The sequence below is a fragment of the Cricetulus griseus genome, chromosome 2, assembly GCF_003668045.3.
Source record: "Cricetulus griseus strain 17A/GY chromosome 2, alternate assembly CriGri-PICRH-1.0, whole genome shotgun sequence".
Classification (NCBI taxonomy): domain Eukaryota; kingdom Metazoa; phylum Chordata; class Mammalia; order Rodentia; family Cricetidae; genus Cricetulus; species Cricetulus griseus.
The window spans coordinates 137,608,445-137,633,255 of NC_048595.1; the positions used below are offsets into that span (position 1 = coordinate 137,608,445).

Here is a 24,811-nt window from a genome sequence, read left to right on the forward strand (position 1 = left end):
CACCAACTTCAACCAGACCAAGCCTTGCAATGCCAAGGATGTCCCGTCTGGCAACACCCAGCACAGTCCAGACGTGAAGGCGGGGTTCCTAGACGTCCCGGGCCGGCCCCCAGGCGTTCAGGGGCGGGACTTCCTGTCAGAGCAACCCCCGTTACCTCCGGAAAAGCCGAGCCTTCGACCCCGGCAGTTGAGCATCGCGGTACGCTCACGCGAGGTAAGTCCGTTCTGTCCCTGCATCTCCGCGCAGCGTTATTCGGTGGCCGAGGCGCTGGCTCTGGCGAGCTGCATCCATGCTGGGCTGGGGCGGCGGCCGGGCCCTTCTCCCTGCGGTGCTTTCCGTAGTTCTCCGGAAACACACGAACGGGTTCGCTAGGTCATCCTCCTTGATCTCTGAGATTCTGTGTCGCAAAATAAGCCCGACTCTATCGAAGCCCTCAGGGATCTCTCTGGCAAGTCCTGGGTCGAAAAATCACAAGGTTAGGGATGGACAGGCCCAGGTCCGGTGATGTCTTGCATCGGGAGCGGGGACTGGTGATAGGAGAATGGAGCGGTAGTGCAGGATAGAAACAGTTTTAAGTCTGTATGATTTTGTTCCCAAGGTGAAGGCCGATAGAATATGACCCCCGTGAAAACAAGTCTTGTGTCAGAGAGGTCTTTGAAATAAAAGGGTGTATTGAGCCATTTACATATACTAGCTAGGGCACATTTTGTAAACTACCAACAAGGGTAAAAAGTGCTTTCGAGATCTATAGCTAACGTATTTGTGGATTTAAATGCACAGGCCTTTTATTTCTCCATTATTGTCCCCACCCCACAAAAAAAGAACAAACTCTAAACAGCTGTTACCTAATTGACCTTCCTGATCTCTTCCTTCTTCTGGACCTCGGTAAATTTCAGGGTATCTTAGAAAATTTCATATATCAGTCCCCTTTCCTCAAGAAATGTATTCAGAGTGATTGAGGAGATATAGCATGTATACAAATGATTAAATGCTGTGTAGCTGCAAATTTCTATTGGTTGGTATCTATTCAGCTGAATAATTCTTTGAAGAGGTGATGGATAGCTTTTGAAATGGTCTTGGGGAATTGGTGGGTGTTCTGTTAGTGTTGTCACAAAGTGATATGTGAGAGGCTTGAGTTTCTGGTGAGGAAGCAGACCAGCTCAAGAGTGTCGAGTTGTGATGAGACGATAAGAACAAGAATGATAAAGTTTGGAAACCATTCTTGAAGAGCTCTAAGAAGTTAATCATATAACTCAAAAGGTAGTCTTTTATACAGTTACTTGAGTGCTTGTATCACAAGGAAAAGGCATTTAATCACGATGGCATATGCCTGTAATCCCTGCCAGCATTCTGAAACCTGAGCCAGGATAGTCAAGAGTTTGAAGCCCACCCTATCTCAAGTAAAAAAGGAAAACGAAGCAGCAGCCAGTGGATGCTGGTACATCTGCTCTGTGTCCCTGTGCTTCTCTCCTGTGCAGTGAGGCAGAGATTTCAGATGCTTAAAGAGGAAGCACGGTATCCCTTGCGTTCATTTGTGAAGAGGAGTTAGTGTGGCTTTATAAAGAAGGCCGCCTTTTTCTGAGCTTGACTGCTTCCATGCTTCCCTGTGCTAGGAACCCTTGTTAGTATGTGGTCAAGACTGTGGTAGGTCTCCAGTGGCCAGCAGAAAGCTGGCAAGTCACACAGTAATGCTTTCCCCTCCCTGAAGCCCAGAGGTAAATGGTGTCTTTGCTTTTATAATTATATTTTTAGACCTTGAGTTTTCTTCCCTCAGAATGCTGTAACAGAAAGCAAGGAATGTCCACTCATACACCTACCTAGCCCTTAGACTATTTCTTGACCTGTCTATTACCTAAGTTCAGTTGGACCCCCACCATTCCCACAACGTGATATGGTATGGTCACTCCCCAAAATGTGATATTGAATGGACTCTTTGCTTTGATAATTCTTCTATTAAGTTGGTTATAGTGGCACATGCCTGTAATCCTAGCACTTGGGCAGTAGAGGCAGGGGGATCAGGAGTTCAAGTAAGTAGTCATCCTTGACTATTTACTGAGTTTGAGACCTGCCTTGACTATGAGACACGGACTCAAAACAACAGCAGTAACAAAAAGTTCCCACTCTAGAGGTGAAGTATGGGATATTTCAGAATGATTTTTACTGGGCCTATATCTTGGGAAAAAATATAGAACTGTAGACCAGGGAAGGGGTGAATCAAAATAAAAGTAAGTTTCTAATTGAGATGCTTGTGTAAATGAATGCCTGCAGAGTTTAACTGATTTGTGCTTACCTGTGTTGAATATGTTTAGAAGATGTCAGACCCCTGGCAGGAGTGCATGGATTATGCGGTAACCCTCGCAAGACAAGCTGGAGAGGTATGAACTACAGTTTTGTTGCCAGAATGATGTGTGTAGATACTGCAGTACGGCCTTGTTCCATACAGCATATTTTGAGTAGGCTACACTTTAAATACAGTGGAATTGATTGTGTGTGTGTGTGTGGGGGGTAACTAGCGATGGAACCTGGGACTATGTGAGGGGGTTAGGCACGCACTGGCACTGCATGACATTTCCAGCTGGAATTTTCAGCTTGTATTGTTAAGCTTTAGTGACAACAGTCCTGAATTTAAACTAGGATATGAAATCATGTAATATTTTACCTAGAAGGTCGTAACTCTAAACTGTCTTATTTCATAGACACTTTTGAAAGAAAAATTTAAGAACATCATGTAAGACAGACTGAATGTTTGAAATTATTTTTGTAATTTACCTTTTTGTTTGGTTTAAAATTACTTACATCTTTTTTTTATTTGCTTGCCCAAAAACATCTTTTTAGATGATTCGGGAAGCTCTAAAAAGTGAGATGAATGTCATGATTAAAAGTTCTCCAGCTGACTTGGTAACAGTTACCGATCAGAAAGTTGAAAAGATGCTTCTCTCTTCTATAAAGGAAAAGTACCCATCTCACAGGTATTTCTTGCGCCAATTTAAAGTAGTAAAATTAAGCCTAGGTTGTAATCTATGCACAAAGCCAGTGTTGTTTCTAGATACAGAGTGGTAAGTTGACTTAAGCTAGAAAAAGACCTTATTTGAGGGTATTGGGTGGCTTAGGCCAAGATGATGGGAAGGAAGAATACCCACCTGTGGGTGATGTCTGGGCCATTGCTTTGGATAGTGTGTGCGGTCTTGGTCTTGGTCTTGGTCTTGACTGATGGCTTTGGCTGTTTCTGACCAATCTGTTCTATATTTTTACCTCATTGATTAAGGTTCCAAATCCTGAGAAAGATTCCCTGGTGCTGAGTTGGGATGGGGCAAGAGGACATCTTTGGATTCCTTAGTAATGGGAGGAATTTGTAGATGGTGGAACTAATTGTCTTCTTTTGTAGGCACAATTGAAAATCTCAGTTAAACTCTGCACTGCAAACTTTCTTATGTGTGTGAGAGAAAAGGTAGTTAGTAGTGGGAAGTTTGAGAGAAAATCCTAAAGTCAAGACTCTGTACAGACACAAAAATTTAGCAGAAACACTGTTGTTAGCCAGGCAAGGTGGCAGATGCCCCTAATTCTAGCACTCGGTGTTGTAATTTAAGAAAAGCATAATGCAAGAGAAAGATGCCATGAGACAGGGTTCAAGCACAGGGTTTTTGTTTTGTTTTTAGGAAAAGGGATCATAAAAAGGGGACAGGGGAGGGGGGAGACTGGCCTTCGGAGACAGGAGCAGCAGGAGAGAGGAGAGAGAGGGGAACAGACAGAGGGAGACAAAGAAAGAGAGCAGGATGGGAGGTGGGCAGGGCCCTTTTAAAAGGGAACATAGTGAATATGCACAGGTGATGCTCTTAGGCTGCAGCTGAGGGCGTATCCTGTCAGAACCCCAAGGGCAGGCCAGTACAGATGCCTGAATACTGACACTATGAAGATGGAGTTAAGAGGCATGGGGATGTATAGCCAGCCAGGGCTCCACAGTGAGACCTTGTCTCAGGAAACTCCAGGTTGGAAACAGGTCAGCGGTAGAATACTCTTTGAATGAACAAATCCCCAAGTCTGATCCCCAGAACTTTAAGAAATCAAAAGCCATCCTTTGAAAGTGTGAGTGCTGTAGTTCTGTTACTTTTCCCTTCTATAGCATCAGCTATTGTCAGTCTTTTAGCCACTGAGAAGGAAAAATATCTAAAGTTGTGATTGAATATGCTTCCTTAAATGAAACAGCTTGGAAGTGAGAGAAAGGGGGAAAGGGACAAATATTTATTAGGACAGTTCAATGTCAAACAATAAAAAAATTCAAAAAAGAAAATAGGAGAGAAGAAAACCAATGAACTCAGACACCATTTATAAAATCAACTTATGGTTGTTGTATAATCATTTTGCTGGGCAGTTTATATTCTCATTAATTTACTGACTGCTCTCTGTTATTTATTACTCCTTTAAAAATAATTCTAAATGACAGACACAGTGCTTTATAATTTTGCCAGAGTTGGGGAGATGGGAGGGAGTAGCTGGGCTGTATGGCCCTGGCTGAGGTCTTAGTCAGTGGTCCGGAGGTGCAGTGACCATGGCTCCAGTAGTTCTGGAGTGTCCCTTCACGTCTGTGCTTGCTGGCAGCTTCAGCTCCTGGTGGCTTGTCTGCTGGCAGTTCTGCACTTTTGAGGCATCCTCCCAGAGCTGCATGGAAGCTGGCTTCTCCTGGGACAGGAAGAGAGAAACAGTGTGGACAAGATGGCAACTACCAAGCCAGTAATGAGACCATATAACCATCACTCCTGCTGTATTCTGTGGATAGAAGTCACCTTTAAACTCAGGAGAAAATGCTGTATGGCCTCCACATCTTGATAGGTCCTAGACAATTTGTGGTCTTTGTACTATTCTTTCAGTTTGTTTGATTTTAAGACAGAGTCTCACTCTTGCCCAGGCTATCCAGGAATTCATTATTCTTTCTCCTGTACCTCTTGAGCACCAGGATTTTAGGCAGCCACACCCTCCCTGTGCTCTTACTTTTGAAATCTCTGTATTTCCTTAATTTCTCATTTAAGGATGACCTTTTTGGATGTGTGAGCTTTTCCCTACATTTATGCCATCATTTGTTTAGAATTTAGGATTCTGTACTGTTTCACATGCCTTTGTTCTGGGGGAAAGTAGGGATTTGTCGTGTTTATCCAGTGTGTGTGTGTGTGTGTGTGTGTGTGTGTGCGTGCGTGCGTGCGTGCGTGCGTGTGTGTGTGTGTGTGTGTGTGTGTGTGTGTGTGTGTTTTATTTTTAGAAAGAAAACAGGCCAGGCAGTGGTGGCTCACACCTTTAATCTTAGCGCTTGGGAGGCAGAGGCAGGTGAATCTCTTTGAGTTTGAGGTCAGCCTGGTGTACAAAGAGAGTTCCAGGACAGCCAGGGCTGTTACACAGAGAAACCCCTTGTCTCAAAAACCAAAAAACCCAAAAAGCCACAATAGGACAATAGTCTAGACTTGGCTGTGTTTCATGGAAAACACTGTAGCTAAGGAAATGAAGCATAAAGTCCTGAATCCACCTTAGAGGTTTGAAGTTTGTGTTTCTTGCTTTCAGTTTCATTGGGGAAGAATCTGTGGCAGCTGGGGAAAAGACCGTCTTCACAGACAAGCCCACGTGGATCATTGACCCTGTTGATGGAACCACTAACTTTGTACATAAGTATGCCTTTAATTTTAATGTAATTACCATAGTGTGTGTTAACTGGATGATGACTTTCTGTTGAAGCCAAACATACTTTAGGAAATTGTTTTTGTTTCTTTATTCCAAGAAACTGTATATAAAGTGTAATGGTGGAGCTAAATGTACTATGCAAGTTTTCTCTAAGATGTGGAGGAAGTGAAGAAATGGTACTGTATGGATTTGTGTGATGTGCCTGGTCGCCATTCTTTCTCTTACTGTGAAGACTATATAAACACATGAGGGGATGATAGGGGACTTCAGTAAAGGAATTGGTAATTTCACTGATGCAATGTTATCTGTACAGTGAGTTCCCTCTAAGAGTGAAAAGAGGGGTGCTAAAGGGATGTGGGTACTAGATCTACAGACTGAGATCTGAATCCTTCAGCTTGTTTATTGCCTTTGTGACTTTGCACAAGTTAGTCTTTCTAAGCCTCAGTTTAGAAACTACTTAAAACTAGGGTGGAGATATGGCTCAGTGGTTAAGAGCACGGGTTGCTCTTAACCAGAGGACCCTGGTTACAGTCTCAGTACACACATAGCCTCTCACAGCCATTTGGAACTTCAGTCCCATGGGATCCAACACCCTCTTCTGGTCTGCACAGATACTGCATGAATATGGTGCTTAAACACCCAAAAAATAAAAATAAAGGTTAAAAAAAAAACCTTAAAATCCAAATGTTTCAGTTTGCTATCTGTTACTGCGATTAAAAACCATGACCAAAAGCAACTTGGGAAAGAAAGGGCTATTTCATCTTACTCTACAGTTAACCATTGAGGAAAGGCAAGCAGGAACCCAGGGCAGGAGCTGATGCACAAACCATGGAGGACTGCTTACTGGTTAGCTTCCCCCCCACCCCCTGCTCTGGTGCCTTCTATGGCCCAGGCCCACCTGCCCAGAGATGGCACCACCAACAGGAGGTTGGCCTTTCTTACATCAATTAGTAATTAAGAAAATGTCCCACAGATATTCCTATAGGCCAGTTTGATGTAGACAATTCCTCAATTGAGATTTCCTCTTCTTAGCTATGTCTAGATGTGTGTCAAGTTGACAAAATATGATAGTATAATCCTAGCACTTGGGAAGTGGAGGCAGGAGGATCATGGGTTTGAGGGCAGCCTGGCCTAGCCTAAACTACATAGTAATACCTATGTTTTAAAAGACCTTGTAAAATGGCCATATTAATAGCACCTGCTTCATCAAATTGCTTCTTGCTGGGATTCTTGTATACTTCCATAAGAACTTAGTGTAGTGCTTGACATGGTAAGTGTAAGTTGTCTTGTAGCTGTATATGTGCACATGTATGTGTATGCTACATATACTATATATGCAGTTACTAAAGTCTATAAAGCTATAAGGTATAGAATCTACATGTGACAAGGCACTGTGCCTTTTAAATATGGAAGCTGCTTGAGATACACTGAATAAAACAAAAGATTGTAATGTGTTTTTATTAAAATAAAAACTCCATGTTAAACACTTAGGCTTATTTTCAGTTCAGTATTAAATAAAGCTTAGTTAGGTTTGAACCTATTTTGCCTAATTTTTTAAAAATTCCAATTCACTTGTGTGAGAGAATATAGAATATCTGTGCAGACTAGAAGCCTTGATACCACTGTGGCTAACTGTTTTTCTAACATTCAGTTCCAAGTTTCATGTCAGAATAGGAACACACAGTTTTTTTTCTCCCTGTGTTTGCTGGTTGTGGCAAAAATGAAAGGACTCTTTTCTTTTTAACTGTGACCAGTGTTAAGGAACTTTAAATTTGTATTTTGGAAAAAAAAGTCCTGTAAGTAACTGCTTATTTACAGTATTTGACATTCAAGAGCTGTAGGATGGTGTGCAAGACCATTTTCTCCCCACTTCTGTCTCCCTGATACTGGGGATCCATTTCTGGAAGTGACATTGTTCCAGTTCCTCATGACCCTTTCAGTCATGTTAATGTCTGTAGAAGCAGTGTGTGTGTGTGTGTGTGTGTGTGTGTGTGTGTGTGTGTGTGTGTGTGTGTAAATCATGCCTCTTTCTCCCATTTATATGCATAACTTGTGACATATTCCATCCTCAGGGTTATTCAAATTAATCTTATAAGTACTTTTGAAATTAAATTCTGTCTTGGTTAGTTTGTGGATTTTTTTTTTTTTTAAGGTTCCCTTTTGTAGCTGTTTCAATTGGCTTTGTTGTAAAGAAACAGGTATGTCTTAAATGTTTGGTTCATAAAATATCTTGCTTTACTTTTCTGATAAAAAGTAAATTTTTCTTAGTTTGGTTTATGCCACAGGATCACTGTAAACATAAGCTACAAGACCGGCCACATTTTCACATACATTTCCAGTGGATAAGGTTATGTCCTGAGAAGACATAGTGTGAATGAGGAACAGAACAAGTAAACACCAATCACTGTCATACTTGTGACACACACAGCTATGACAGGAATTAATGTTTAAAATGTCTCATAGACAAGGTGGGACTTTTCTAAGCATGTTTTCATGATATTAAAGAAGGAAGACATTGAAAAACAACAACTTGTGGGGTGGTGGTGGCACTTGCCTTTAATCCCAGCACTTAAGAGGCAGAAACAGGTGGATCTCTGTGAGTTCAAGGCCAGTCTGGTCTACAGAGTGAATTTCAGGACAGCCAGGGCTACACAGAGAACTCTGTCTCAGGGGTGGGAGAGTGGGTGGTTGGAGAAAGACAACAATGTGTCAGGGGCCAAAGGAAGGCTGGAACGAAGACATAATTGAAAGCTAACATACAAAACTTAGTAGAGTAAGATGTTAGCTATTGTGCTCTCTCTTTGTTCGTTCCCTGCTGTTTGGCTGCTTGGCTGCTGTCTTCAAGGAGCTTGTTCACTGCATTTGATCAGCATGAGCAAAAATGAATTTAAGAAATTTCTGAAATAAAAGCCCAAGGCTAAGTGGTAGAGCGCTTGCCTAGTATATATAAACCTCAGTTGAATCCCTAGCAAGGTTCGTGCCCGGCACACAGTTACACACACACACACACACACGCACGCACGCACGCACGCACACTAGTACAAACGAGCTCTTGGTTACAGGCTGCATCGGTCATGTAGCGTTGGTCGCATAGCACACCTGGTGGTCCTAAATAAGCCCTTAGCACAGACTCAGCCTGAGAAGAAAAGTGGTCTCTGCTTTTGAATCTGCAGTTTGTTACAGTCAGCTGTGTCATCAGGCAAAGGTAACGTGTAGCGGAAGGCAGAAAAGACCATACACAGTTCATCCGTAGTGCAATGGGGCACTCCTCATAGCAGAAGGTATCTTAGAAGTTGGCTGTGTTAGTTGCCACTTTGAAAATTAGTCATTTTCCAGCTTAAAAAAAAACAAAAACAATGAAAGGAAGGAAGAAAAAAAAAAGGAAGGAAGACAGTTTTATCAGATAGACTAATTTGGCAAAGTTGGTATGATTTTGACCTCTTTGAAAGGTTTCTGCAAGACAGTTACAAAGCATAGACTCCCGTGATAGAATTTATGGGAGCCAAAATTATTATTGTTAGTAGTTGAATCTGAATCTGAAGGTACTATGAGAATCTGGAGTGCTAGGAGGGAAATGGAAGCAATGCAAGATGGGTTGGAAGCCTGGGGTGTCTACTTTTAAGGGACAGCCCAGGAAACCATGGAGTTTTTGAATTAAGTGTTACAGAGCTTTGAGGATGGCTGTCCATCTCCAGTTGTTTAGACAAAAAGCCTTTGGGGTCAGCAAAGATTTATTACAGTTACAGTAGACCGACCGGCTGGCCAGTGCAGAGCTCAGACTGCAGGGTGTGAGCAGGATATCAGGAAGTACAAAATGTGAAGGGGTTGCTTTAACAGGACCTGGGAGGCTGGGTAATGAATGTGAATACATTGGCTCACTGTGGAGGGTGGGGTTTAAGGTTGGTGTCTGGTGAGGCCACTCTCTCCTGAGGCTGTGCTCCTTGTGCTCCTGTAGAGGAAGCAGACTGAATCCTGACATGGCTGAAGGCAGATGCCTCTTAAAGGCCAGGCCTCCCAGGACCCTTCTGTTAGTAACTAAATTCAGCATGAAGGTGGAGGGCCAAGAATCCGAAAGAGCAACAAGGAAGGGAGAAACTTAGAGAGAAGGCACCAGAAGAGAAGGAGGATCCGTGGATGGAGTTTGTCAGAGACTGGATGAGCAGGGATCCTGACGCAAGAGGACACAGTGTTCATTATAGAAAATACAAAAGGCTGCCTCCTCCCGAGGCTAGGAGAGAGGGACAGTGTGTTCTCATCTAGACTTGAGTGGGAGGAGAGCTAAGGACTGAGGTCTGATGGCCTGCTGTGTGGGGGCTTCAGTTGAGCACCTGCTCCCACAGCTGTTTGAGTATATTTTATTAGTATACTAGATTTTCTTGTTACTTTATTCAGAAAAAGATGACCACTAATTTAAAAACTCAGGTTTGCTAAAAAAAAGACTTGCTTCCCTATGCAGATGGAGTTTGGAGTTGTGTACAGCTGTGTGGAAGACAAGATGTATACCGGCAGGAAAGGAAAAGGAGCCTTTTGTAATGGTCAGAGGCTTCAGGTCTCACAACAGGAAGGTAGGTGTGCCCTCCGGTGCTTGGTGCCCTTAGAGAAATGTGCTTGCACTTTACATATTTGTATATTAGCCTCTGGACTTGGCACATATTAGCTGACCTGAGATTGTATTATGTTTCCTTTTCCTTCCTGACCTCAGTTCGTAGTGTGATAGTTGGAACAGGAAAAGCAGATGTCACTGAGCAAGTGCACTCTGGGTTAGGTGATGTCAACAGATTTGATTGTGTATGACAGGGTTTCTGTTCTGAAGGTTCGTGACCCAGTGCTTCAACCTCAGTATCCCATTCTTCCTAGAGTTTCTGGATTTGACTGGTGCCACTCAGCCCATTTATCAATAAATGATAAATAATGCAAGTTAAAGCCAAAATCAGTTGGGCATGGGGGTGTGCGTATTCCTAGAATCCCAACACTCAGTAGGTAGAGACAGGAGGACCAGTAGTTTGAGGACAGCCTGGGCAAAGCAAGCTCTAGGGCAACCTGTGTTCTGTAGCAAAACTCCATCAGAGAAAAAAAAATTATGTACTTTTCCCAACAAGCAAAACCACCTGAGAATCCCTAAGAATGATACACAGTAGTTTCTCAGTCTGTGTCAGGGTCAAGTCCCTCATAGAAAATAATGTATTTGCATATAACCTACCCACATACCCTTTTTTTCCTTGTCTCTAGGTTATTTACAACTAATACAGTATTGATACTGTATAAATGGTTGTTAAACTCTATGGCCTAGACAGATAACATGGGAAAAGAATCCATATTCAGTACAGATACAGAGTTTCTTTTGGGGGTGGGGGTTGTTTGTCATCTGAGAGGAGTTAAGTCTGTGAATGTGGACTCTGTACAAGTGTGTGTGTGTGTTTGTGTGTATATATACATACATACATACTCACTGAAGTAGACATGGGTGTTTTAACTGTTTCAGTATGACAGTTAATTGGCAGTTTAAGTCACCTTTCTTTCATAAAGTCAGTCCTACATTTTCTGGTTTGCACAATCAGGATCCTCTTAGTTTAGTGTGTACTTTAAACTTGCAAACAGTCTTGATTTTGAAATCTTTGCAGACTGTTATAAACTAGCCTTCCTTCCTTCCCTTTTCCTTCCTTCCTTCCCTCACTCCCTCCCTCTCTCCCTCCCTCCCTGGCTTGGTTTTGAATCAAGGTCTCACTGTAGCTCTTGCCTGGAACTGGCTGTCTAGGTCAGCTTGGCCTTGAACTGAGAGATCCACCTGCCTCTGGATTAAAGATGTACACCACTATGCCCAGCCATAACCTTTCTCTTAAATACTTGAGGGCATAGTTTTAGTTCATTTCCTTTTGTTGTTGTTTTTAAATGATTTATTTTTATTTTTAATTGCAGGGTTGTGGCAAGCAACATACCTAATTTTTAAGTATTTTATTTAATATCTGAAGCTTGGGAAAAAGTTTGTTAAAACTAGGAAAAAGGATTTAAACATCCCATTTTATTCCGAATTATGTTAGATTTTTTCTAGAGTTTTGGTTATTAACATCTAGTGGTTTATTTGAAATAACTTCCCCTTTCAGACATTACCAAATCACTCTTGGTGACTGAGTTGGGCTCATCCAGGAAGCCAGAGACTTTACGGACTGTCCTCTCCAACATGGAAAAGCTTTGCTCCATTCCCATCCATGGGTAAGTATTCTCATTCCCACCAAACTGCCAGATAAGTTCACTTTTTGAAGGTATTCATTTTTATTTTTCTGTGTGTGTGCATACCCACATTGTGCACATGCCTCGGGACACTTGAGCATGTGTGTCCATGTCCACTGTGCTCATGTGGAGGTTAGAGTTGATCTAGAGTTGGCCTTGGATATCTGCCTCATGGCTTTAGATGAATTTTGTTTGTTTTGTTTTTTGTTTTTACAATATGGTTTTGCTGTGTATCTCAGGCAGGCCTGCTGCCTCAGCCTCCCCAATGCCACAGTCTCCTCGATGCTGGGCTTAGGTGTATGCCACAATGCCTAACCTTGTCTTTCTATTTTTGTCTCTCCACATTACGTATGTCTCTTGTATAAAACATAGGGTGGAGTTTCAATTTATAAATTAATTTGCAAATTTTTTATTGACAAAACAATATATTGATAATGCTATTCCTTCATTCTGTATTGTGTTGTTATTGTTCTCTGTATTATTTGTAGTTACTTTATTTTTTCCATTAATTCTTTGCTTTGTTTTAATTTTTTTGTATTTATAAATGCTTATGTTTTTAACAGATTTCTTTTGTATTAAATCTAATGTTCTTTGTGTGTGCGTGTGTGTGTGTGTGTGTGTGTGTGTGTGTGTGTGTGTGTATTTTTTCTTTTTGTGTGTGTGTCTGAGATAGGATGTCACTGTGTAACACAGGCTGGTCTGGTATTTGTGATCCTCCTGCCTCAGCCTCTTGAGTGATAACTAGGGTTGATTATATGTTTTACACTCGTGATAACACTGCTCTTCAACTTCATAGTAATTTAATAATGATAGGTTATGTAAGTGAATAAAACAAAAGTTAATATTGCTGGGGATGATGGCACATGTTGACATTATTGCTTACTTAGGAGGCTGAGGCAGGAGGATTGATTGATTCCTGAAGTTAGGGTTTAGTCGAGAAAACATAGTGAGATCCTAGCTCAAAAATGTTTGATTTTGAAGCAAGTACTTACCCTAGAGGTTTTAGGAAAAGCTAATGATTTGATGTCCTTAAATTTAACACAGTTATTGGTTATATTAGTAGTAATTTTATGACCTTTATTATAGTTGTCTCAGTAAAGATAATCATTAAAAAAGCTACTAAAGCAAGGCATGGCAGAGCATACCTGTAACGTTGGCCTCTAGGAAGCTGAGACAAGAGGACTGCAGAACTTCGTTCAAGGATACCCTGAGCTGCACAAGAAGAGACTGTGTCAAGTGAACCGGAAGCCATTGAGAAGCAAGGCTTCATAACATGTCTGTCATCCCAGCCACTGAGCAAGCCAAGGCTACATAGCGAGAGCACATTTCAAAAAAAATTAAATTAGGCTATTGAATAGCAGGAGAATTTTATGATTTTGTCTTATTGCCAGTTGTTGCTACTCTTTTTGTCCTGAAAGTATGGTCAGGGATAGACCCTGAGAATTCCTCAGGGGTCATCTGGTAACCCAGCCTTGTTTTGTAGCTGAGGTCAGAGGTTCAGTTGCATGAAGTGGTTCCAGGAGATCACACAGCTAGATGGAAATAGGACCACAGCCCTGGCTGCCAGATCCTTCTCTTCTTCATTTTTAGCTTCTCTTTTAGGAGTTAAGATATACCAGGTCCATTTTGGCCATGCTACAAACTATGGTTTGGCACTATAAATCTGTGGTCTGTGTAGTCATGAGTAAGGTAAATGAGAGGTTTTGTCACCTCGCTACCAACCTCCCGGAACATGGAACTCTTGAGGCCCAAGGCTTAGTATCCTTGAGGCAAGAACAGTGTGCCTTTTAAAGCTACTGCTACAGTTGGCTGTTAAAGTGGTACTTTAACCAGGGGTACTAAAATGACTGTGAAACAGCTTCAGCTTCAAGTGCTTTATACTGTAGGTTTTTATTTGTTATTGACTGAAATAAAAATAAGTTTTAGGTTTTATTTTTGTTTTGTTTTTTATTTAAACCAGGAAAATGTTAGCAAGGATAAGAACTGTTGCCTTACTCCTTTTTGTGCTCTGTTGTATTCAGCCAGTTGTTTAATTTTCAGTCATTTCAGAATTGCTCATACAAAACAGAGATCAAAAAGTCATGATTTGTCTGACCAACTGAAACGGGTAAACCAGCCATCCAGTTCCTGAGGAGGTTACAACAGGCATGAGCAAAGTAAATTATGATGAATCAGTTGCTTGGCTTGGGGGAAATTAATGCAGATGTGTCCAACATTTTGAGATTTTGACATAACAGTGTCATCTTCAGGGTTCATATCTGAGAACTGTACAATCAAGTTACAAAAAATAATCACATACAGCCTCGTAAAGTTTCGTGTTAAGTCTACAATTTTCTGTAAACTCAAATTGGGCAGGGCCACAATAGAGCAGTTTTGTAGTAAGCATGGTACTCTTTACTAATATATCATTTGTATTCATTGCATTTGTAGTTTAAGGTAAGTTGCTCCCCTTTTATTGACAAAAAAATGTGAAAATCTGAAGAAATTATGAAGCAGCTGAGCATGAGAGACCCAGCTCTTTTGATGCAGTGCAAGCTCTCTTCCCTCTTGCGCACACTCAGTCTAGATGGATCGGATGAAGATCCAGTTCATCTTGCTGTCACTGCTAGCAGAGTGATGTCCTAGGTGATCCTTAGGGCTTGTTCCCAGAAGAATAAGCTCCCACTGACTGCCAAACCCCTGCCTGAGAGCCCTTGGTGCCAACCATAGGCCAGCAGGAGTTTCCCTGGTCAGGGGACTGAGTGTTAGGTGCCTCTGAGTGTTAGGGGACAAGTGCTTACTTGTGATCAGTCCTGGTCATTCTTCCCACAACTTGAGCTCTGAACTTCCCCATGCCCCTGTCTCACGGAAGAGGTAGGGAGGTAGCCTGCCCTGATTTGCTTTCAGTTTGTTTCCTTTCAGGCAGTCTTACTGTGTAGCCCAGAATAGCATCAGGCATACAGTAGCTCAGGATAGTATCAGGCTTACAATAGCCCAGGATAGCATCAGATTCTCAGTAGCCCAGGGTAGCACCAGACTTACAGTGCCCCTTCCAGAGCCTCCTGAGTTCTGGGATTCTAGGCATCACCATTGTGTTCACCTGACCTTTCTTAATAAGCTAAAACTTGTCACTTGGAATTGGATTGACTCTTCTTGCTAGTTCTTCACTAAATTTGTTATGAAGCAAAAATGTAAGTTGTAAAACACATTCAAAGGGGGGTTCAGTAAAGAAACTGCCAACACGACTGCTCCACTGTGTGTGGTTATGGTTCTGACTATACATATGAGAGAGAGTAGCCAAGGGCATCTGGAGGAGTCCGGAACAGAGGGAAAAAGTAGACTGAACATGTCCAGGGCTGGCAAGCAGGAGCAAACAGAGGAGAAAGAGAAGAGAAGAGAAGAGAGAGAGAGAGAGAGAGAGAGAGAGAGAACGCAGTGAGACTAGCTATAAGGAGAGTGAGTAGCCAGAGAGAGGGAAGGGCCAATAGACTGGCGTGGGGGCTTTGACATGTGAAACAAGTACTTGTGGGGGGACTGAGGTAGCCTGGAAGCTGCTATGTCAGTGGAGCCATATGTCCCTTCTGCCAAGGTAAGGGAATGAATGACTCCTTTTGACAGATGGGAACCAGTTTTACAAGTTCATGAGGAATACTGGCTTTTGTCTAATAGCCAGAAATCCTGTTGTCAGGTAGAACTGGGCCTAAACTCAATTTTAGATGAGTCAGTGGGTTTGTTCTTTTTAGGGGGAAGTGGAGTAAATCCCTTTGGACCTGACGTTCCTATCCTTTTAAAAAATCTGGCCTGTGAAACATATTAGTGCAGCTTTTATTTTTGTTTTGTAGATATAGAAAAAAGCCACACAATTTGCCACTTTTCCAGTACTTCTGAAAAAATATAAACTTTGAGAGAATGAATCTCCGCCTTATGTCCAGAGGTTTAGATATTAGTTACAGAAGGAGTTTGAGTCTGGAGCATTTAGTGAAGCCCTGTCTCAAAAACAACAGCAACACTCCTCCCTCCCAAAAAATGCCTAAAACAAATAAATAAAATTAAAAGGGAAATTTGGTTAAAAGTTTGAAAGTAACTTCCCTTGCTCCCTAGCTCCCTTTTGTTATGGTTGTTGCTGTGCGTTTGTTTTTGAGACAAGGTCCCATTCTGCCTATGCTGGCCTCAAACTCATGACAGTCCTCCTCAGCCTCCTCCGACCTACACTCCAGAGCTGTGGTTCTCAACCTTCCCAGTGCTGTCACCCTTTAATACGGTCCCTCATGTTGTGGTTTTTCTCGTTCCAAAAGCAATATTTAATTAAGTTTGTAAAGCTATACCAGGCTTTATTTTATTGCTACTTCATAACTGGAGTTTTGCTACTGTTATAAATTGTATTGTACATATTTTTGGAGATAGAGGTTTGCCAAAGGAGTCGAGACCCACAGGTTGAGAACTGGTGCTCTGACCTGTTTATTTCTTAGTAAGAGATGCTCATTCGCATAAGCACATCAAGCAGGAGTACTCACATTTCTGCATGTGTGTCAGTCCAACCATGGAGACCACATGACAGCTTCTAGGACTCCCTCCACTGTGAGCTGCAGGGATTGGACTCAGATTAGCAGACTTGCCAGACAGTTAAATTGAGTCGCTAAGCCATCTCGACAGCCTCTCTATTTTTGAGGGACTCACTTTGCAGCCTCAGCTGGCCTTAAATTTAATATGCGAAGACCAATACTAGACCACCAAGTTTTGCATTTATGCATGGTTTTTCCTGAATTCATGAACCTCCTGCCTTGGCTTCCCAAGTGCTGAGTTTAAGGTGTGTACCAGTATACACAGTTTGATTCTCATTGCTCATCCATTTCCTTTAAAGTAGTTTCATAGTCTTTCATTTTGTTTTGAGCTTGAAATTTTTGAGCATTTTAAAGCTCCTAATAATTGTAGAAAACAGTGACGGTTTTGAAAAGTGAAGACTGAATGTTCATGCAGAGCCCAGCTAGCCTGTTGTGGATTCAAGTACAACCATGAAGCTTTTCCAGTTGGCAGTGAGCAGTAGCATGGTGTTTTACACAACCCGGAGACTGTTTACACTGTGCTGACGATGTAGAATGAAGGCATTGTAGTATCTGGGTCCAAACACAGGAATGTAACTAAGTGTCATTGTTCTTCAATGTTAGTCTATTTTTGTTTTTTGATACAATGTACTCCAGGCTGGCCTGGAACTCACCATCTTTCCACTATAGCCACTCAAGTGCTGTAATTACAGGTGTGCACTATCACACCCGACTCTCTCTGGTGTTTTTATTTTGTTTTCCCTTAGTCTTTGTTATCATGTTTGCCTTATTAAATGGTTACTTTATGATAAATTCATGATTTACATAGTACATAGCGATTGGATGTTGGAAAAGATTTATTTTTGTTTATATGTATGAATGTTTGCTTGTGTATATGTGTGTGTGTGTACCACATATGTGTAGTGACTGCAGAAGCTAGAAGAGGGCATTAGATCCTTCTGGAACTGTAGTTCCAGGTGGTTGTGAGCCACCATGTGAATGCTGGGAACTAAACTCAGGTCCTTGCAAGAGTAGCAAGTGCTGTTAACCACTAAGCCATTTCCCCCAGCCCTGGTCTTTAATTTTATATACTTTATTTTAAGTATATAGAGAACATTATAAAAATAGAAAGTATAAACTTTATCCACAATTATTCTCTAGATTTAGGCAAGCAGTCTCAGCTGGCATTGAGAGTGACCTTAAAGAGGAATACCCTTTTTTGAGAGTTTTTTTTTTTTTCTTCCAATTTTATTTTCATATTAGAATCCGGAGTGTCGGAACAGCTGCTGTTAATATGTGCCTTGTGGCAACTGGAGGAGCAGATGCATATTATGAAATGGGGATTCACTGCTGGGACATGGCCGGAGCTGGCATCATCGTCACCGAAGCAGGTGGAGTGCTGATGGACGTGACAGGTGAAGTCCTGGCACCGCAAAGCATGCTTCCTTCACATCGGTTAGGCTCTCCTCTCTGTGTCCTCTACATGTCCCAGTACAGAAACGGCTGCGTAATTTTCTATAAAATCAAACATTAGGAGATAGAGACAAAGATGATAGCTTGTGGTAATACATTAATGAGAAATGATTGAGACTCTTCAAGTGCTAATTGTCAGGCACTCCTGAGAGGCCTTGGGAAGGTCTACTCTCCTCTGAGGCTCATATCATGGACTTTGAACAGGCCACAGTGAGAGGAGACAACAGGCTTTGTCCACCACCTTTTTTTTTGCTCTGGGCTAGGTGTGTTAAATATTAACTCTGAGCTGTAGGATTGTGGTCTCTTTATTTACACCAAGGTAAAACACAGGCCAGAGCTAGGTTATAGAACCCAGCCAGCGCGGCCAGAACAAAAAGGGCCAGGGTCCCCACATGTAGCCCCTTAAGAAGCTCTCTTACGTCACCCCGGCTTTCCTTCACCCCGCCCTTATGGGCGAGTCCCGGGTCCACCTGGAACCTGTCCCAGGACTATTGGGCGGGGCTAGGGTGTCTCCCTACACTGAGCAGAAGGTGAAATTGCAGAGAATAAGTGTAGGCAGTAGTTTCCCTGTCCTGCAGCTTCTGCCAATCACTCAAAGGCTAATATTAATTATAAATGCTTGGCCAATAGTTCAGGCTTATTACTAACTGGCTCTTATATTTTAAGTTAACCCATATTCCTTATGTATGTTCTGCCACCTGTCGGTACCTTTATTAACATGACACATTCATCTTCTGCTCCCTCTGCATCAACTGGTGGTGCCTCTGACTCTGCCCTTCCTCATCCCATCATTCTGTCTGGTTTGGCCACCTAACTGTATTCTATTCAGCTATTGGCCAGTAAGCTTGTTTATTAAGCTAGTCACAGTGACAGATCTTCACACAGTGTAAAGAAAGAAGCCATAGCAAATAAGCCTGGGTTCCAAGAGTTTAGCAGTAACCAAGAAGATACAGCATAGTGAACCAGGAAGTAGGAAGAAAGCGATGAGAAAGTGCATCGGAGTGAAAGCATGTATCTGTGAACACTTGGGTGGTGAATAAGTGTAAGAGTGCCCACAAGAAGCAGAAAGAGAGGGTGGCATTTCCACTTGAAATCCCTCATATTGGTACTTACTCAGAAAAGATGCCTAGAAACTTACATCCTCTCAAGGCTGAACACTGTCATTGGGTGATGGGTTTTTAAAAAAAAGAAAACTGAGCAATTAAAATATTAGCATAGTCATGCCGGGCATTGGTGGTGCACACCTTTAATCCCAGCACTTGGGAGGCTGAGGCAGGCGGATCTCTGTGAGTTCGAGGCCAGGATAGGCTCCATAGCTACACAGAAAAACCCTGTCTCGAAAAAACAAACAAACAAAAAAACCAAAACAAACAAACAAAAATATTAGCATAGCCATAGCCATAAGATATAGCTGTGTACTTGCTTTTCTCCTTATTGTTGTCGTACACTGTATAACTTTTCCATATTTAATTTGCTTTCAGGTGGACCATTTGATTTGATGTCTCGGAGAATAATTGCTGCAAATAATAAAACATTAGCTGAAAGAATAGCCAAAGAAATTGAGATAATACCTTTACAAAGAGATGATGAAAGTTAGTTGGCACAGAACAGTGTCCATTCCATCACACTTGCTGACCCTGGGATGTTTGAAATGTATGATGTCACTGATTTCAATTTGTCTTTGAGACCCTGATTTGAAAATGGGAACATTTTTAAAGATGACTCATGCAAAATTGGATGGAGTATTTGATTGTTGAAAGAAAATTTGCATGTAAGACTATCTTAGGGAAAATATACAGGAAGCATAATTAATGAACTAGCCATTGAATAATCACCAGTCCACATGAGACCCTTCGATTTTAATGTACAATTTATATGCACAATTCTCAATTAGAAAGTTTTCTTTTTGTAAAAGTGTTTCTCTTTGTTCTAAAAGCCATACTTAATTGAGTTTGTGAGACTGTAACAAGCAGGTTCTCTCCTTGCAGAGAGCCCTCTTGTTTTAGGAATTACAGTACCTGACGAACAGTAGGTGATCTAAAACCATCACCTTACAGTGAGTCCTGGAAGCTTCAGTTCCTGCTCCTGATGGGGACATAATGAGATGATCATTCTGTATCTTTGCTTCCTGTTTGGAAGTAAACGTTACCTCACTGTCCTTTTTGTTTCATATTGCCATGCCATTTCATAGGACCATCCTGCCAGAGACGATTGCTTACTATGGGTATTTCTACAGCTAGTATACTACTCTATGTTGTAGGTTCTATCTAAAGTCTCTGTGCTGGAGAAGAGATTTCACAGAAATCTTTTATGTGTCTGGTGTAGTTAGTTGCAGTGTAACGTTTTACTAAATGTGGTATTCACATTCATTACCTAAACTGTTTTTGGCTCTGCTGACAGAGGTATTGTGGCACATGTATTAATGGTGAACTTTTTGATTTCTTTCCAAACTTGTTGCTTAATTTCATCACTGCTGTCTATATATTCTGTGAGGATCTTGGGCCTCTCAAACTCAAGAAGAAAAATTAATGGTTCCTATTTCTTTTTAAAGTATTAATTTATTGTCTAGCCTTGGTCCTTGGATATGAACAAATATTTTGTTTTTTAGTATGTTTGAACCTTGCATTTGATAAAATGAAGTGTTCTTGTAAGTTTCAAGGCAGGAAACATTTTATTGTTGGGTGATTTAATAGATTAAATCTCTATGATATTCTGATGTGGGCACTGTAATGTATTTCTGCTGTTAACTACAAGATTTAAAACGTCACACAATATGTAAGTTCTATTATAAGACAGGTTGTTTTTACAATTAAATTTATTTTAAGTAAGACGATTACGAATAACATTTTGTTTTATTTATGAATCCCAAGCTGGCCTCAGAATTGTTATATATTTGAGAATGAACTTGAATTCCTGAATGGTCCTTACTCACTCTAAGTTTGTAGTATCCCATCTTTGTGGGGCTTCAGTCAGATCCAGCAAAATAGCCTGGTTTGTACCTGAGATGGGAGTGTGGATTGAGAAATGGCAGGTAAAAATGCTAAGGAAAAGACAGACACAGAATAGAGTCAAGAGGGCAATCCAGTGCATTCTTAAATACCTCATCCAAAAAGGGTTAAATGGCAAAAGACTTTTTTACCAGGTTACAAGGAAGAGACCTTCTTCCTTAATTCTCCAAACATTTGGTAACCACGCCTTACACTGAATCTCTCGTTATCTGGCCTTGAGGGTTAACAGTAACCACACCTCAGACCAAGTCTCTTGTTATTTAGAGAAAACATCCACGCCTAAGACCAAACATCCTACAGTAGCCATGCCTTAGACCTTTAGGTCTTATGACTTTAACCTTGGAAGAGTAAGGATAGTTTTGAATTCTCTGACCCTAAGATGAAGTGAAGCCTTCTCTGTGGCCCTGACATAAGTTCTAAAATGCAGAGAGGATGGCAGTGTGCCATCGCAGCTGGTTCATGTGTCACTCGGGACTGAACCCAGGGCATCATGCTTGCTAGATAAGCACTCCAGCCCATGAATAACATCTAAAAAGTATAATTAACAATGTATCATCAGTCTATAGTCTTAGCACATTTCAGGGGGTTTGAGTTGAGTTACCAATATTTGAAACTAATATGATTGGTTATATATTTTCACCTTTTTTCATATAGTTTCCCAATGTAGGTAAACACTTGGTATTTTCCCCCTGTGGCTAGCTATCTTTATTCTATATGCAATTGAGTATTATCTTACTTAGATATTGAAAAAGGATGGTAGTACCCCCAAAATAATTGGGAAATGTTATTTTCTATAACAGAGCCTCTTACGTTAAACATGTTACGGTATTCTAGGATTTACCTCCTCTAGTTCTCATTTTCAGGCATTTCTTGCTCTGATCTCTTAACTTTTGAGAACCCTCAACTCTCTGATAGACAATCCTTTTGTTTTGGAAATAGAGTTGGTAGGCTGCAACTTGAGACTGTATGTAAGGAGGTCTGTAACCTTAAATGCAAGGCAAAAAAACATTGGTTAGAAGGACTAGGTCTAATTCATTGTTCATGTGATTAGAAAATACAAAAGAGTCTTCAGAAGCATCATTAAAATGAATGATGTCGCTGGAGATGAGGTTGATGCCACTGCTTGTATAAGCAGGAGTGTGCACAATAGCACTTCGGGAATACATCAGCATGTGGAAGACTGTTCTAATGGAAGCTGTGCAAGAGCCGTGCACACAACTCTAAATCGTTACTGAGAAAAAAAAAATGTTAACGATTCTTTAAAAAATTATATGAGGGGGGTGGTGTTGGTGTGCATACAAGCTCCAGTGTGCCTGTGGCTGTCAGGGCAATTTTGGGAATTGGTTCCTTTTTCATTATGTTCTGGGATCAAACTTAGGCTGTCAGGCTTGGACAAGCCCCTTTCTCTACCAATCCATATTACCAGCCTGAAGTTCTGATAAACATAATGTGTGCTTATGCTTCAGGGCCCTCAGTATTGCTCAGATGGGTGTTCTCTCAGGTGCATATGTAGTTTATATTTTCAATGCCCTCCCAATCAGATTTTGATGGTATTTAGAGCTTTGCTTGCTTGTATCTGTGTGAAGGTTTCAGAAGACCTGAAACTGGAGTGACAGACAGTGTGAGCTGTCATGTGGGTGCTGGGAATTGAACCTGGGTCATCTGGAAGAGTAGACAGACCACAGACCACTGAGCCACCTCTCCCTGCATTTAGGGTTCTTTTGAGGCAGGTTTTACCATGTAGTCCAGGCTGGCCTAGAACTCACTGTCTTCCTATATCTGCCTCCATAATGTTACCATTACAGGCATGTACTACCACACTGGCTGGGACCACCCTTTACTACACATGCCTTTGGAGGACAGCCAATTTCCAAACTCTTCAAAAAAAGAGGTGAGGCAAGAAAGTTAACAATTAACACAGAAATTCAGAGCACCCTAAATGGCTGAAACCCATCCGGAATAAGAAGGCAAAGTTCGAGTCTGACTATTCACCAGATATGAGTGGAGTGCCATAATTAATGCAGTGGTGTTTGCCCAAGGCCAGACAAGGAGGTCAGTGAGATAAGAGTCCCAGTTAGACCGTGGTTTAGTTTATGAAAGATAACACTGCAATTGGGTAAGGGAAGGGTTAGTCTTCCTGTGAGTAGCATGCAATTGGATGTTCATGGAAATAGGAGAAAAACTGACTCCATCCCAACAAGTACAAGGATCAGTTTCTAGAACTAAAATCATACAAAAAGTAAAAAGAGGCCACTGAGATGCGTCAATATGGGCAAATGTGCTTACCACCAAGGCTGACAACCTGAGTTTGATCCCTGGGATTCCTGTGGTGGAAGGGGAGAACTGACTCCTGGAAGCTGTCCTGAGAACTAAGCTTATACCATGCTTGTGCACATCCCATCCCCATATTAAGTTTTTAAAAAGTAACAGAGTTTCTGAAAGATAGCATGTTTTCTCACACTTTGGGCCATACAATACACGCAACCTAAAGAAAGATGGATACACTGAACTATGTTGGTAACTTTATTACTGAAACACCAAGGCTTCAGAAGCCAAAGCATCCATACTCCAGTAATCCTGGCACTCAGGAGGTGCAGGCAGGAGGACCAGCAGTCTCAAAAAAGAAAAGAACTATAGTTCAGGAAGTTTGCTCTATATGTTAGAAACTGTCTATAAAAAACATCCCCATATAGAGGACAATGCATTTGCAAATGTAAGCAAATATGTAGTTCACAAAACAAGCAAACATAAAACTACTCTGTACAGTTACCCAAGAAATGAAAAGAATAACACCCCCACACCAGAATGGTTAAAACAAAAAACTGAAGCCCAGCAACACCAAATACCAAATATTTGGTAAAACAGGTACTCTGTTTTACCTAGGTGGACAGCATGGATTGGTAACCATGTGAAACACCTCAACTGCCATGCACCCCTGCAAGTGTACTTTGATGTATTTCACGATACTCAGGAAGTATCCAACCAGGAGAGTGGCAGTTGTCTCAGGATCCAGTCTCCACTCCTTGGCATATACCTCACAGAAGCATGCCTCAAATATCCACCCTGCATGGCCAAAGTTGCCCTATGTGTAAAACAGTCTACCAAACAGCAGGTTGGCTTTAAAGGGTATGGAAGAGTCTCATAGTGAATACTACACAGCACTGAAAAAGGGAGGGCTGATAGTTACCAGGAAAATGTGATGACTTCCAGCCCGTCTCAGTCACTGCTTTTCAAAGGCATGCCCCTTCTGAAACCACCAGCAGTGGCTTAATTTAAAGAAGCCAAATTGTGGTGTACCCAAATGGTGCCTCTAAGTTGATCTGCATTTCTGTCCCCTTGTTCTTTTTTTAGAACCACCTTAAGGTTTTACTATGGTATGACATTGTCCCTAGGTTGCAACCAAGGAAGGCACACACATGCCCATGGATTTGACTATCTCATCCTTGATTTGGACTCTCAGGTCTCAACTTTCAGCCGTGTTTACCTTCCAAAAGTTCACCTGAATGTACTTCTGGTTCCCAGGAGGTACTCTGTTTTGTGTGTCAAACTGCTGGATTTTTCTCAGAGTGTCATGCAATGCTCCATTTTCTCTCCCCTTTTGAATGGGAACTCATTTATTTGATCTTTACTTGTCCCAAGTCTCCTACATTCTGATTTGTGATAGCCAGACACTTTGTAGCGTGAATCTGTGGAAATTCTCACTGAACACTGCAGCACACTAGAAACTAGCACTTACTGGACTCCTTTCCAGCTGTCACTCCAGCTGTCCACAATAGATCTTTCATTGTATAGTTATAAAGATGCCCACATGTCACACTGGTTCTTTTTCCCTGGGCACTAACCCTAGCACATGGCTGTGCCCATATTTTGCACTTGTAGTCTATTTTTGCCTGCAAGAAGTCATGAGGACACCAGAC

General features: G+C 41.6%; 1 protein-coding gene across 3 annotated transcripts; it reads left to right on the forward strand.

Annotated features, from left to right (window-relative positions):
• Nucleotides 1-98: 98 nt before the first annotated feature.
• On the forward strand, nucleotides 99-20,722 carry Impa1 (inositol monophosphatase 1). Of its 3 annotated transcripts, none has more exons than XM_027398763.2 (9): nucleotides 99-214; nucleotides 2,311-2,376; nucleotides 2,837-2,970; nucleotides 5,549-5,653; nucleotides 7,818-7,863; nucleotides 10,122-10,230; nucleotides 11,767-11,875; nucleotides 17,677-17,868; nucleotides 19,368-20,722. In XM_027398763.2, the coding sequence occupies exons 2-9, from the start codon at nucleotides 2,314-2,316 to the stop codon at nucleotides 19,378-19,380; spliced, it is 771 nt and encodes a 256-aa protein (XP_027254564.2). In that variant the 5' UTR covers nucleotides 99-214; nucleotides 2,311-2,313; the 3' UTR covers nucleotides 19,381-20,722. The 3 variants fall into 3 exon arrangements, with proteins under 3 accessions (XP_027254564.2, XP_027254563.2, XP_035295880.1); XM_027398762.2 differs by having other exon boundaries at nucleotides 17,677-17,828; XM_035439989.1 differs by having other exon boundaries at nucleotides 17,677-17,804.
• Nucleotides 20,723-24,811: the final 4,089 nt, after the last annotated feature.

Bases quoted from the DNA above. Each gene is read 5' to 3' on its own strand.
- Impa1 (XM_027398762.2), top strand. From the start codon at position 2,314: ATGTCAGACCCCTGGCAGGAGTGCATGGATTATGCGGTAACCCTCGCA. The intron at 2,971-5,548 runs GTATTTCTTGCG...TCTTGCTTTCAG, and splicing joins GAAAAGTACCCATCTCACAG to TTTCATTGGGGAAGAATCTG. The intron at 10,231-11,766 runs GTAGGTGTGCCC...TTCCCCTTTCAG, and splicing joins TCAGGTCTCACAACAGGAAG to ACATTACCAAATCACTCTTG.